General features: G+C 45.1%; 1 protein-coding gene across 1 annotated transcript; it reads right to left on the bottom strand.

Moving 5' to 3' along the window:
* Positions 1 to 1,204: 1,204 nt before the first annotated feature.
* LOC140377232 (protein CutA homolog) lies at positions 1,205 to 15,082 on the bottom strand. Its single transcript, XM_072462582.1, has 6 exons — positions 14,966 to 15,082; positions 8,625 to 8,773; positions 7,883 to 7,942; positions 2,965 to 3,010; positions 2,843 to 2,892; positions 1,205 to 1,442 (listed from the first exon to the last, which is right to left on the bottom strand). The coding sequence occupies exons 1-6, from the start codon at positions 15,005 to 15,007 to the stop codon at positions 1,322 to 1,324; spliced, it is 468 nt and encodes a 155-aa protein (XP_072318683.1). The 5' UTR covers positions 15,008 to 15,082; the 3' UTR covers positions 1,205 to 1,321.
* Between the last annotated feature and the right edge of the window lie 17 nt (positions 15,083 to 15,099).

Here is a 15,099-nt window from a genome sequence, read left to right on the forward strand (position 1 = left end):
TCTTCTCCGGGGCCTCTTCCCGTTGGGACATGTCCGCTTGAGAACCATGGCCTCTTCTGATTTGGAGGTGCTGATTCTCATCCCAGCCGCTTTTATCACTAAAATGTTATTTGAAAATCCTAGGTTAAGATCAATAATCCTATTTTACTACTAGCTACAAACTAGAAAGGAGATAACAACCAAATCAATAACACATAAAACATGAGGGCCGACACGAGGGATGACTGACCTCTTCCCCACACGGAGTTATCAAAAGGGAAGAGGAAGTCACGACCCTCAAATTTATACCTGTGTGCCAAGGGGAACACATGAAGAAGTGGGGACTGGAGGACCAAAACATCTCAGTAAATCAAATACCAGGTATGTTAAACACAATATTAAACAAAAATAATAACTGTTTTGTGTAATTATAATACATTAATATATGGACTGGTTACACAAGGAGAGAATTCTTCTCACTTCTACTGAGAACCCTTATTCTCAGTAGAAGTGCCATATTTGCTGGGCCAGATGATGGCAAAGACCTAACGTATAATGCTGCAGGTAAAGTGTTCACTTGTTATTGCCTGGAATACAGAATACGCATTTCTTCAATTCTTTCTGGAGAGTGAGCCTCACCCTGTCGCGTCACAAGTCAAACTTAAAACATACTGCGCTATCAGATGTGTTTATTTCTGTGACATGAGAAACAGAACTTTTTTTTTTTTTTTACCGTTTTCAGTAAATGTGATCTCTTTTGCCTATTTTTTCCTTGTAAGTAGCCATGTTTGTTTTGATAGGACACACCATGCATGTCCCTGACTGGCTAATCCCCCAGTCAATCACATCCATCTGAACTCGGGGAATTACAGAGTGACCAGACTGATATCATTATGTATACAAATAGAGAAAGATGATTCTGGAGGGCAGCAGCTGCTCAGTGGCATTGCTTTTCTTCTGAGCCGAAGTACGGCAGCTCGAATCCCCCCCTCGACAGAAAAACCTCCTTGGTAGAGTGGTCAGATCCAATGACCCACAGGTTGGTGGTGCAATTGCAGCTGCCTCAGGTGAATACTGCTATTGTGTCCTTGAGCAAGACACTTAAAAACACCTTGCCCCCAATGTCTACGCACACTGGTGTGTGAAACTGGTGCGTGTGTGTGTGGTTCCTCGATGTAAAGCACTTTGAGTTTCTTGAAGGTAGAAAAGCATCATTTACCATTTTTATTTATTTTCCAGGCATGTTCTGATATGAATGGGATTCTTGTGTTCATGAGGACTTTAAAACCTGCACTGAACCAAGTCTCGATTTGACGTATTTATATCAAAATTACATTAATATTCAGTTGTTGGTGGAGGTGGGTTCCTCCGGGACCACATCTCCGATCCACTTGAGGTATGGAGGGTTGCCCTGCTCGATGGGCAGACTGATGACCTCTGCCACCTCGTACGGGTGGTTAGACCTGAGGACACATACATTCAGCCCTTATTGCTCGGATATAAAATACAGCTAAAATGATTTTTTAGAAAAGTGTTAATAGTGGGTTAATATGTGTCAAAGTGAATATGTAAAAAGGCTCTGTTTTGCCTCAGTACAGATCTTAGGGGGAAAATTAGATGGCTGTGTGCTGTCTGCATCTTATTGTAGAGCGTATTATCATTACCATGAAAATTGTTGGCTTCAAATTGTTGGCTTCACCATTGCCTTGGCCTCTGTAAATTGTGAAAAATGCTTATAAACTCATCGCTGTGAATCATTTGGATGCTCTGAATACCTGAGACATATTCTCTGGACACCTGCAAATATTTGAAATTACCCGTTACATTTTCACAATGTTTTAAAATGAGTGAAATTAAATTAAAGCACCAATACATTTTGTATAACTTTTTAGTTCAATATTTGGTATATGGTGATCTGTTCAAAGGTAGGGTCGCCTGCAGGAGACTATTGCAGCAGAGGCCTGGCAGCATCACCGGGAATGAAACCCAGTGTCTGGTGATGTCCATGAGTTAAAAAAATGATGTTCGACTTATTAAATTTAGTTTATGTGTCGCCCACTTTTTAAGGGACCAAACGTAACTTGTTATTCCTTCACATTCACCTGATTTGGATGTAAATACCCTCAAATATTAGTAGTATTTAGGCTTAAAACTCCACACAAACTCCATGGATATCTTTGGAGCATACTTCTGGCAGCAGGGTAAAGGGCTTTCACAAAAAAAATGTATGCCACAAACTGGACCTACAATTAGGGCTCATTGATTATTGAAGATATATTAATCAAGATTAATATAGAAGATTTGAAAGAAAACACAGGGGCGGGGCTCGTGCTGTTGCATGCCATTGACTATATACTTGTGACTTGCGTGTAACGACTTTTCTAAAAACTCAAATATGAAAAAAAAAAAAAAAGCCTTGGATCAGTCCTGGAACGACAGTGGGTCACTGATGTGCACAGCTCTGTCCCAGAGAAGTGGCAGGACACACAGCCATGCCCCCTCTGCAGAGGAGAAGGCACAGGTTGTGTGTGTGCGCAGTACAGACGGTTTTGCTGTCAATAATTATTCATATTCACAGCTCGATTACGCAGTTTTTGTAATCGTTGGGCGTAATAATCGTAATCGGAAAATTATCTGCATTTATCAGGGAAATCTAAATAGATTCATCACTGCTCGTATTATTACAATTATCGCCATGAAGACAAGCAGGTTTTAGGGAGCAGCTTTAATTTTAGATTTTGTCAGTTAATTTGTTGGTATATTTAACCATGGCAAAGTTATTTTTATCTCAATATTCCTCTGTAACAGACATAATAAAACAATTTCCCTTTCATGAGACTGAAGTGACAGAGGTGATTCTTACCGTACAAACTCAGTCAGAGCAGAAACCCTGGAGCTTCTGGTTTTGATCATCTACAAGAGCATTACAGCGTTAGAGGGAGTCCTAGTGCACTTTGTGGTGTTTCATGGGGTTTATGAACTCACCAGTAGAACCTCGTCATCCTCCTCGATCTTTCCCTGCCACTCGTATCTGCACACACAGATGATTATCAAGCAGTTTCTCCAACTTTTCACACCAAGAACCATCAATGAGAACCAAGTCCAGAGTACCATCAGATCTAAATCAGGTCCAAAACAAGGATTAGCCAATCAGGGACACTAATGCTGTGCGCTCTCTTTAGCCCAGGTCACTAATGGACGGACTCCAGTCCGGATCCGGACCAAAGGTAACCGTTTAACACTGATTTACAGAGAACGAGCAGTGCAGCTTCTCCGTGTGTTAATGATGAGCGGCTTTTAAGAAAATGTTTCTAAGAAGTTTTTATTTTTATTTTATTATTTTATTTAAATTACAACAAAAATGTACATAATACAGTCGCAAAACAAAACTAAAATATTCCACCATCACCAGATATTTACACACAAAAAAGACACCAAAAAAAACCTACAAATAAAAAACAAACTAAATAACATTGATACATCAGGAGAAAATAAATACATAAACCGAAAACACCAGTATTTCGATGTGTTTTAGTAGGCCATATATTTCTTTCCAAAATTATTTTATTTATTTATGAAAACATTTATTATTATTATTATTATTATTATGTATTTGTTTTTATTTGTATTAACAGGGCTCAGATGAAGGATTTCTCTTGTATAGCAGCAGCTGCTAAACAATCTGTTAATTTTTTCATATTTGTATAGCAATTTGATAAGTTGCATAGCAAAACACGAAAATGACTAACAATCAATATTTTACATTGATGTAATAAGATTATTTATTTCAAATGTATTTGTAAATATTCTATTTTAAAAAACTCAAACTTTTAAACAAAATAAAACAGAAAACTTGCAAATTAACACCAAGTCAGCCTTATTTACAACTTTTTTCCATAACATCATCACTCAGATGACTATTTGCATGAGTCTCATTTACATATTAATTGTCTTCTCATAAGTTACATCACCACCAGACTCGTCATCAGATAATAATGAGCATTTTGTATCAGAATGAGTTCTCTTACGGCTCTGGATTTTTACACACAACACGTCTTTGGTTTTGTTCTGGACCTCGACATCCTCGGGGTTCTCAGAAGCCTGTTCTAGTCTGAAGACGGGAGAGCGGGAGGAGCCACAGGGAGAGCGGAGCGGGAGGAGCCACAGGGAGAGCGGGAGGAGCCACAGGGAGAGCGGGAGGAGCCACAGGGAGAGCGGGAGGAGCCACAGGGAGAGCGGAGCGGGAGGAGCCACAGGGAGAGCGGGAGGAGCCACAGGGAGAGCGGGAGGAGCCACCGGGAGAGCGGGAGGAGCCACCGGGAGAGCGGGAGGAGCCACAGGGAGAGCGGGAGGAGCCACAGGGAGAGCGGAGCGGGAGGAGCCACAGGGAGAGCGGGAGGAGCCACAGGGAGAGCGGGAGGAGCCACAGGGAGAGCGGGAGGAGCCACAGGGAGGGCGGGAGGAGCCACAGGGAGAGCGGGAGGAGCCACAGGGAGAGCGGGAGGAGCCACAGGGAGAGCGGGAGGAGCCACAGGGAGAGCGGGAGGAGCCACAGGGAGAGCGGGAGGAGCCACAGGGAGAGCGGGAGGAGCCACAGGGAGAGCGGAGCGGGAGGAGCCACAGGGAGAGCGGAGCGGGAGGAGCCACAGGGAGAGCGGAGCGGGAGGAGCCACAGGGAGAGCGGGAGGAGCCACAGGGAGAGCGGGAGGAGCCACAGGGAGAGCGGGAGGAGCCACCGGGAGAGCGGGAGGAGCCACAGGGAGAGCGGGAGGAGCCACAGGGAGAGCAGGAGGAGCCACCGGAAAGCGGGAGGAGCCACCGGGAGAGCGGGAGGAGCCACCGGAGAGCGGGAGGAGCCACCGGGAGAGCGGGAGGAGCCACCGGGAGAGCGAGAGGAGCCACAGGGAGAGCGGGAGGAGCCACAGGGAGAGCGAGAGGAGCCACAGGGAGAGCGGGAGGAGCCACAGGGAGAGCGGGAGGAGCCACAGGGAGAGCGGGAGGAGCCACAGGGAGAGCGGGAGGAGCCACAGGGAGAGCGGGAGGAGCCACAGGGAGAGCGGGAGGAGCCACAGGGAGAGCGGGAGGAGCCACAGGGAGAGCGGGAGGAGCCACAGGGAGAGCGGGAGGAGCCACAGGGAGAGCGGGAGGAGCCACCGGGAGAGCGGGAGGAGCCACAGGGAGAGCGGGAGGAGCCACAGGGAGAGCGGAGCGGGAGGAGCCACAGGGAGAGCGGAGCGGGAGGAGCCACAGGGAGAGCGGAGCGGGAGGAGCCACAGGGAGAGCGGGAGGAGCCACAGGGAGAGCGGGAGGAGCCACAGGGAGAGCGGGAGGAGCCACAGGGAGAGCGGAGCGGGAGGAGCCACAGGGAGAGCGGAGCGGGAGGAGCCACAGGGAGAGCGGAGCGGGAGGAGCCACAGGGAGAGCGGGAGGAGCCACAGGGAGAGCGGGAGGAGCCACCGGGAGAGCGGGAGGAGCCACAGGGAGAGCGGGAGGAGCCACAGGGAGAGCAGGAGGAGCCACCGGAAAGCGGGAGGAGCCACCGGGAGAGCGGGAGGAGCCACCGGAGAGCGGGAGGAGCCACCGGGAGAGCGGGAGGAGCCACCGGGAGAGCGAGAGGAGCCACAGGGAGAGCGGGAGGAGCCACAGGGAGAGCGAGAGGAGCCACAGGGAGAGCGGGAGGAGCCACAGGGAGAGCGGGAGGAGCCACAGGGAGAGCGGGAGGAGCCACAGGGAGAGCGGGAGGAGCCACAGGGAGAGCGAGAGGAGCCACAGGGAGAGCGGGAGGAGCCACAGGGAGAGCGGGAGGAGCCACAACGTCAGCAAGTCTGTCAAATGTTAATTTTGATTCTTGATGTTGAGCCATCGTAAAGAGCCTAAATATTCTATATTAAATTGTCAATTTTAAATGTAGTTTGCACTTTAAATAAGGTCAGCAAGAGAATCAAAAGCTTTTTCAGTGTACAGACTTATTATTACAGCCTTGTATTGTTGTTGTCATTATGTGTAATGTGTAATAATCATGTGTCTTATGTATCTTGTGTTTGTCATCTGTTCACAAATCCTGTCTGATCATTGTGAATCCAATTTGGGAGTATTTGTTCCATTGTTTTGGACATAATTGAGGTGTATGAACGATAGTGTCTGTATGAGGCACAGTCAAGTCGATCCTTCCCCTCTTTAGGTATTAAGGATACGATGGCTTCCTTCAAACTCCAACTGAGCTTTTTCAGGGCCCAGGTAAAAGTTGATAAAAGCAATGGAGCTGTGTCTTTTGGAGCTTTACATCACTCTGAGGTGAACCCGTCACTCCCTGGGATTTATAGTTTTGTAGTCTTTTGATTGCACTTTGAATATCAGTAGTGGTTATTTCAGCAACTCATGTTTTGTATTGCTCTTCAGTCACGGCAGGTAAATTGAGAATGTCCAAAAAATATTGCATTTCTTCTTCGTTTCCTTTAGGATCTAAAAATAGTTGATAAGCTTTCAACCAACAGTGTCATTAACTTTAATTTAAAAGGCGCAATGGATGATTTTTCAGCGATTTGAGAACTCAGGCTGAAGTGCACATGCCACTCCCCCGTGTGGACTGATACAACACACACGTGTTTGTTTATTAGCCCGACGGATCACATCGCATCTCTCGTCTCCCGTAGATTTCTGTCTTGTTCTGCGTCAGCTCGAACTGTCTTTCTCCGTCTTCATTTTGTCCCGTACACTGAGGGAACTATATTATGATAGATCAATGCGCTTAGACACGCGGAAATGTGGGACGATCCGCACGCGGCTGCAGGTGAGCGATAGGTGCGTTTTATGATTGATACGTGGCAGGACAAATGATTTATCCACGCCACGAGGAAATAAGACTTAGATTTATGCCCAAAAAATCGTCCATACAAACTTTAATTTAACAGTTCAAGCTCCAGTCGATGTTAAGGTCTCTTAACAAATACACTTCAGCATTTGACACATATTTTTCATGAATTTGGTACCCAATGAGTATAGGCTTGAGATATTCATCATGAACCTGTATCCAAATATTCAATGGTATCCATCATACCTTACTTTTAATGGAAGGTGAATTTGAACATAGACTGTGACTTCACCAAACAAATTTCTGTCTTGACAAAATATGTTGTACCCTTTAATTGTTATTGATGTATCTTCAGACCCTGCGACAAGTTGGCCACTGTCCAGAGTGTACCCCGCCTAAGGCCCGAAGTCACTGGGATAGGCTCCAGTCACCCGCGACCCCAAAAGGGAACAAGCGGTAGAAAATGGATGGATGGATGGATCTTCAAAAGTTGAGACTAAATGAATTTCTGATATTGCCAGCACTTAGAAATTATGTTTACTTGATATATTTTCTATTTCCGTGAGTGTGTTTCTAGTGAAACAGTGTGTTGTTTTAATTCACCAATTAATCTGATTAATTGCCATTGTTATTTAATGTGAAGTCTTACTAACTTATATTTGTCCACAACAAGTTCTTAAAAAAACAATCACTTTGGATTCTTCATTCTCACTCAGGATTTTACCATGCATTAAGTTTGATTTCATAAAGCTGGTCACAGACCAGAGGAATTGTGATCTACAGACAATTTGAATGAAAGGAAAAAAAGCATTTTATTGTTATTTAATAATGGTGTGACATCCTTATTACTGTTATCAAAATACCATTTGTTACATAGTAACTAACTCATCATTGGATTGATATATCGCCTTTCACAACACTTAAGCGCTTTACAGTGTTTTATTCATTCACTCCACACTTGGTGGTGGTAAACTACTATTGTAGCCACAGCTGCCCTGGGGCAGATTGATGGAAGTTAGGCTGCTAATCTGCACTATCTGCCCCTCCGACCACCAGCAAATACTCACGCACCCGCAGCCCTGTTGTTCTTACACTGATTTGATGGCAGGGACGATGTTGACGCAGGCAGCTAGTTTCCTCTGGACAATGCCCCTGTGGTGCGAGAGAGAGCACAGAGTGAGCGCACAGAGTGAGCGCACAGAGTGAGCGCACAGTGTGAGGGCACAGAGTGAGCGCACAGAGTGAGCGCACAGTGTGAGGGCACAGAGTGAGCGCACAGTGTGAGGGCACAGAGTGAGGGCACAGTGTGAGCGCACAGTGTGAGCGCACAGTGTGAGCGCACAGTGTGAGGGCACAGAGTGAGGGCACAGAGTGAGCGCACAGTGTGAGGGCACAGAGTGAGCGCACAGAGTGAGCGCACAGTGTGAGGGCACAGAGTGAGCGCACAGTGTGAGCGCACAGTGTGAGGGCACAGAGTGAGCGCACAGTGTGAGCGCACAGTGTGAGGGCACAGAGTGAGCGCAGTGTGAGCGCACAGAGAGAGCGCACAGAGAGAGAGCACAGAGCGAGCGCACAGTGTGAGCGCAAGAGCACAGAGAGAGAGCGCAGAGCGAGAGAGCGCAGAGCGAGCGCACAGAGAGAGAGCGCAGAGCGAGAGAGCGCAGAGCGAGCGCACAGAGAGAGCGCAGAGCGAGCGCAGAGTGAGCGCACAGAGCGAGCGCAGAGTGAGCGCACAGAGCGAGCGCAGAGTGAGCGCAGAGCGAGAGCACAGAGCGAGTGAGCGAGCACTGGCTCAGGTCTGTATTGTGAGGCGTGCAGAGGGCCACAGTCTGACCTTGCCAGCTCCAGGGCCACAGTGTGGTTGGGGCAGGTGATGAAGGCAGCAGAGTGCGTTCCTGGAGAGTAGACTTCTGAAGCCATGGACAGCATCCTGGAGCCAAACCGTCTAAGGAGGGGGAGCATGCACAGGCTCAGCAGCGCCACCTGCAGGAGGGCATTACACATGTCAGTCCTTTTCACATTTTCACATTCCAGCATTTCAAGATGATTAGGCAAGATATTTGAAAACCAGCTTGTTCCACTGTGTTTTTACTCTGAGTTTCCAGCCCTCTGTAGGACCAGATTTCATTAAAGGGAACCTTTATAAGCTTTTAGCCATGTTATAACATGTTTGCTTCTTTAAGATTAGTGTACTCCAAATAGTATTTAGATTGATTGCACCTGAGGCGTGAGTGCTTAGTGCCCATTACTGGGAAACATGCATAATGTGTTACTAAACAATGTGGCTTCCTTTTATTTCAAAAGTGCTTTCAGTGTGACCCCACAGGCTGCTTAACACCACAGAATACTCATGATTGTACAGTAGAGCAGCAAATCTATAATAATTGAAGTACAGTTTCTTATCAAGTGCCACAATAATATAATTTACCATCTTTATAGTAACAGTGATAGTACTGTGCTTTTTTCTGACATTTGCAAAGGATGTCATTAGAGTACAAGAACTCTTTCAACTGATCAGAAATAAAACTAATTTTAAATATCTAAGTTTGATATTGGCCTATAACTTGTCGGAACTGCTAGATCACATCTGTAATGGAATTTATTTTGGTTTTGATTGAAAGATTATAAAGAATTGAGAGTGAAACATTTATTAGGGTAAACAACTAATTGGAAACTGTTTGCAAATAATTTTAATGAATGGATTGAGGATTGAAATAAGAACGCCTTTATTTGTCCACACAATGTGGAAATTTGAATAATTGTGTAAGCCTAACACAATTAAAAAATAAGTGATCCCAAGTTTCTTCAGTCATTTGACAGAATGAACCATTTTTGTCAGTGTCAGTCAAACTGGAGACAAAAGAGTTGACCCGGTACATTTTATGAAGAAAGTTATAATGTATTTTTTTTCATTTACTTTTGAATATATTTGTCTGGTAATAGCCAGGTTTTCTTCCAGTTAATATCTCGTATTGTGGAGGACCAAAGTCAAATAAGACATTCTTAAATAAACGTATGTTCAATTGTATCAAAAGCTTTGTAGAAGTCCATAAAGAAAACGAGTGCCTCAGAATTCACATCATCCCGGTGCTCAAGTAAATCCAACACTCGACAAATGTTGTTTCCGTGTCTGCTATAATTTTGTTTGGACATTGTTTGGACAACATTTATTTATATTAAAAGGAATAATGGACGATTTTTCGCCAATTTAAGTTTAACCCCCCGTGCGGACGCACAAAAAAGCCTCGTTGCCACACGTGCGTTTGTTTATTAGCGCGACGGATCGCATCGCATCTCTCGTCTCCGTAGAGTTCCGTCTCTTCTGCGTCAGCTCGAACTGTCTTTCTCTGTCTTAATTTTGACCTGTACACTGAGGGAACTATATTATGATAGTTCCATGCTCTTAGGGAACCGTGCTGCTCTCCTGGGGACGAGCCACACGCGGCTGCAGGTGAGCGGTAGGTGCTTTTTATGATTGATACGTGGCAGGACTAATCGGCAGTCCACGCCACGAGGAAATGAGACTCAGATTTGGCACCAAAACATTCTCTATTACTCCTTTAAGTGAAATTACACCTTGCTTCATTGTTGGAGTAATGTTTCCTTCTTCTATGCACTCTTTGTACATAGAGAAGAGGCTAGTTAATAATGTCCCAAAAATTAGTAACATTTACAACTGCAATGAATTTATTAACAAAATTAATACAAATTAAAGATGCATTATTCTCTATGAAAAAACTATAAAACACCCGGTAATTATGGTCCCTCTTCAAAAACAAGGACTCTGGCTTAGCTAGGATTGGTGGATCCACCAATTCTAGGGGTCAGAGTTACTGATGAGGTTAGGCACAGGAAAGTTTGCATCTGAGCCCATTGCGATAGTTTATTGTGCCAGTAAATATATAAATGCGAAATAAAACGGGTTAATTCCCCATGACTGGAATGGTTCAGGTCTTCTCTCTCTCTCTTTCTCTTTACGTTATACATAGGTTCACGCGACGTCACAACATCCGGGTCACTTCCCCTCAACGACACTTTGACTACCGAGTAAGCTAGCTGTCATTCTGATCCATCTCGGACACCAAAACAGTATTGATGCCAAAAACTTGCTCAGTTTTTGTATGGTCAAATCATGATTGGCAAGAAGAAAATGTTTCCTTCTACTGGATACCAGCAGTAAAAGGTCAAATACAAACTCCGTGGCTAAACGCGATCTAACAGGTCGAAGATGGCAAGACATGGAGCTCAAAATCAAAGTGGAGCTACGTTTGCAGTCGTCATTTTAGAAACAGTTAGTTCATGTTGGCCTAGTTAGCATAATTAGGCCCGAGCGCCACAAGCTGGCGAGAGGCCTATTAATCTCGTAAGGCCGTGCGAAGCACGGCTGCGAAAGTGCACACGTAGTGCGCACGAAATCGAGCGCGAAGCGCTCGCCCACTTCCAAACACTCACTAACGCACTCCTTCACTCATGCACGCCCCGTGCATACTAATTAGTAGTAGGAAAATGGAACATTACCGTTGTAAACGGGCGAAGCCCGTGCAAAAGTGCGCACTAAACGAGCACTTTACATTGAGATGACGACCGCGAAGCGGTCGTCATCCCCATATAAAGCACTCATTTGCGCTAAGTAGCTCACGAATACGTTCCCCATCTCTTGCATGTTCCGTGCATATAAGCATGTAATGCAAAAAATGAACATTATTACTGTATAGAGGGCCAAAAACACAAAGTGGGCGGAGCCCACTCAAAATTAACGAAAGTACCCGTCAGTGACCAGGGACCCACACCATGAGGTAGGAAAGCGCGAGCTCTTTCCGAAAATGTATAGTTTATGATATTTGAAAAATGGGAAACATTGTTTTCGCATCGGAATATTATTCTTTCTTCTTCTTCTCGGGACCAACCCCCCTATTTTTCACCCAGTGAACATTGACGAAAAGTCACAAAAATGTTCACACCTCTAAAAATCGTGCCTCTCTACATTCTGGCTATTTCCCTTTTCTAAAACAAAAAAAATTGGCGCGTCAGCGCCCCCAAATGTACCAAAAATGCATTGAGAGATGGGAAATGACCCAAAAAAAATCTGATCGTAGAATCATGAAATTTGGCGCCGAGGTAGATGGTGACAAGAGAAGTAAAAAATATTATTACGGCAACGCCGTCCGCCCAACCAAATGTCGGCCATATTGCTTCAAAAATGGCTAAACATGACTTCGGAGTTTTTCCAAACGTGGTACTTTTACGAACTCCTCCCAGGGCGTTGGCCCTAAAAAGCTGAAATTTGGTGAAAATGCTACTGAGGAGTGGGACATCAAAAGTTATCCAAATTACATTGATACCTCTCACGGTCTCTCTGCGGCGAAGCCGCAAATTGTAGCTAGAATTTCAGAAATCTCCCATATTTAAAATTTCTGCCGTTTGCGCAGATAAAGTCCGAATTGCGTCAAATTAGAATCAGTTGTTAAACTCTTTGCCCTAAACCTACTTGAAGTGAAATAAATTCATTTGGCGCCACAGCGCCCCCTACAGATTTTATATGGAGGTTAAATGTTTAGTTTTGCGAAATTATATGAAATTTGACACACAACTCAATTTTGGCATCCCCATCAAAAAAGTCAATGAGACCCATGTCATAATTGTTATGGCGTTGCAGTAACGATGACCGAAACCTTTCATGTTATTCCAATGGGGAAATCGCCAGAACATGTTTACACTTTAGACTTTCACAAACTCCTCCCAGGGCGTTAGACATATTAACCTGAAATTTGGTGAGACTCATCTTCAGGACCATCAAAAGTTATCCACATTTTCATTCAAAGAGTCACGGTGTCTGTGCGGCAAAGCCGCACATTTTGCCACATTTTGCCAAGAATTCAAAATAAAATAGCTTTTTGATGGTAAAACAAAGGGGAGAAGATGTGACAGCGTCACAGATTCAGCAGTAGGCGTAATAAAAGGACAATTGGGGCGCGTTAGCGCCCCCTCCTCTTGCGGCGTGGCGGCGGCGTGGCGAGGGCCGATCATTGCCGCTTGCGGCTATATTTATTATTTATTATCAAACTAGATTTATTTTCTCTTCTGACACTAGATCACTGGTTCTTAACCTGGGTTCGATTGAACCCCTGGGGTTCGGTGAGTCAATCTCAGGGGTTTGGCGGAGGTCAAGACACACATCCCACTTATATGATTCGTGATGACACGCCCCACTTGGCCTATCTGTGCTGCAGGGAATTTGGTGCGCTCCCAAAAGGGCCAAAAGGTCAGTCTCTGAGGCCATTTCCCTTGGCCTTTTCTATAACTACTATATTATAATATGATATCTTTGCGAGCAATCTTTTTCCAGGATGCTGGACATAAAAATTAAGAAAAGGAACAGACTTTGTTGCGTGGCACTTGCCAAGGTGAAGGTGCATTTCTGAACTGGTCTCTGAAAGGCAAAAGCAGATGTCACACTGATTTGCAGTAAATATTCTTTTTTTTGTGTGTGTGAAAATGTTGTTCTTTGAACACAGTGATGCACGGTTCATTTTGTGCACCAGTAAAATATATACCTATGTTTTGAATTTGAAAAAATCATATTTTATTTTTCCAATAAGAAGGGTTCGGTGAATGCGCTTATGAAACTGGTCAGGTTCAGTACCTCCAAAAAGGTTAAGAACCACTGCACTAAATTGAGATGAAAACATTTATACGACTATATGTCATATACTATATATCTCGAAAAATATGTAAACATCAAGACTTTTGTCATTTCTCATACGCTCTTTGGTGTAGACGCCGGGGGTCTTGGTCAGGTCCTCATAAATTGCTTGCCCTTCGAGATTTGGCCTGTAGGACCACGAACCTTTGGGAATCTAGTAAGGACAACATTTTAGCCCCGTGTGTGATATCTCCAGCTCATATCGATGCTTTTCTGATGGCTCCAAAATGCTCTGCGTAACCGTATGACAAACGGTAGTTAAGGTTGTTGTTGTTGTTGTTTTATGGCGGTTGGCATCCAAGTGTTGCATTACCGCCAGACTTTATTCCTCAGACTTTGTCGTAGTCCGTAAAAGTACTCCTTCCATTGCTTTGGTGTTACAAAGCCCATGAGGTCATGATATGTCTTTGTGACTAGAATAGTTGTTGTTGTTTCAGAGATGCAACAATTGGATGCCAACCGCCATAAAACAACAACAACAACAACAACCGGCTTTATTCCAGGGAGACTCTTCTTCATCTTCCTCTCCTTCTTTGACGTTCGGTGCTTCCATCGTACAGCTTTATTCTTCAGGCTTCATTCTATAGGCTTTAATATGTCCACTGATGTCGCTGCTTGGTAGCCGTGCGTCTACGAGACTGGGCGAGGACAGGAGACCACCCCCACCCCCATCTCGTCACTCTGATCACTCTGACTCCCCACAAGCAGACCCCCATCACTCCGACTCCCATTTAGCGCCTTTAGCCTGTTTTCTATATCTGCCCAATCAAGCTCCTTTGTTCCAAGGAATCTCCCTGCAGCTTTAGCAATGATCCTGATCCTTTCAGTTCTGCTTTGAGTCTGAGCAGCACAGTTTACAACATCCACCATAAAGAGTACAAAATCCTCTCTATCCACAACCAGGGTATTCTCATTAACTCTGGAACCTGCACACTTGGGACCTCCACTCTTGAAACCTTCACACTTCTTGGGAGCCACGCTGGCCTTTCTCATTTCGCCCTGAAAAATGAGGAACGCTTCACGAATTTGCGTGTCATGTGTTGTTTCCCCCTCGCAAAAATGACGGCGCGCGTTACTGGATCATGTGACCCGGACGGTGACATCATACAGCCGGGACTTCCCATAGCGGCCATTTTAAAAGGGGCACACGATACATCAAAACCAACACAACTGCATCCTTTTCTACGGCATAATCAGCTACGAATACTTTGAATCTTTAGACAATAACGGCAAACTAAGGTACACGACAGAGCTATCATTTCTTGGTCAGTCAACAGCGCAATGTCCTAACAGAACGCAGGTTTTTGGCATTTTGGCCTCATATTTCCTGGATTTCGTATGTAGTAGACGTGCTGTTGTGCCCCTTTCAAAATGGCGGACTCGGTTGCCCCTGCACAAGTTCCCATATGTGCGAACGCATGTATACGCATGTTCGAACTTTGTCCTAACTTTGTCTCTGCAGCCACACTCACCAGCACGAGCGCTCTCACGGATCCTCCGGCAGACCAGAGCATACGGAAACCACCTGCACGCAGAGGACGTCGTGAAGTACAGCTTTACGACTGTTGTTGCGACAGTGGACGCCGTGACTGCGCATGCTCCGGGG

Source organism: Eucyclogobius newberryi, unplaced genomic scaffold (genome assembly GCF_026437365.1).
Source record: "Eucyclogobius newberryi isolate DKJ021-1_F unplaced genomic scaffold, fEucNew1.0.hap1 SCAF_4, whole genome shotgun sequence".
Lineage (NCBI taxonomy): Eukaryota > Metazoa > Chordata > Actinopteri > Gobiiformes > Gobiidae > Eucyclogobius > Eucyclogobius newberryi.

Bases quoted from the DNA above. Each gene is read 5' to 3' on its own strand.
- LOC140377232 (XM_072462582.1), bottom strand. From the start codon at position 15,007: ATGCTCTGGTCTGCCGGAGGATCCGTGAGAGCGCTCGTGCTG. The intron at 2,893-2,964 runs GTGAGTTCATAA...ATGCTCTTGTAG, and splicing joins AGGATGACGAGGTTCTACTG to ATGATCAAAACCAGAAGCTC. The intron at 1,443-2,842 runs GTAAGAATCACC...ATGTGTCCTCAG, and splicing joins GCTCTGACTGAGTTTGTACG to GTCTAACCACCCGTACGAGG.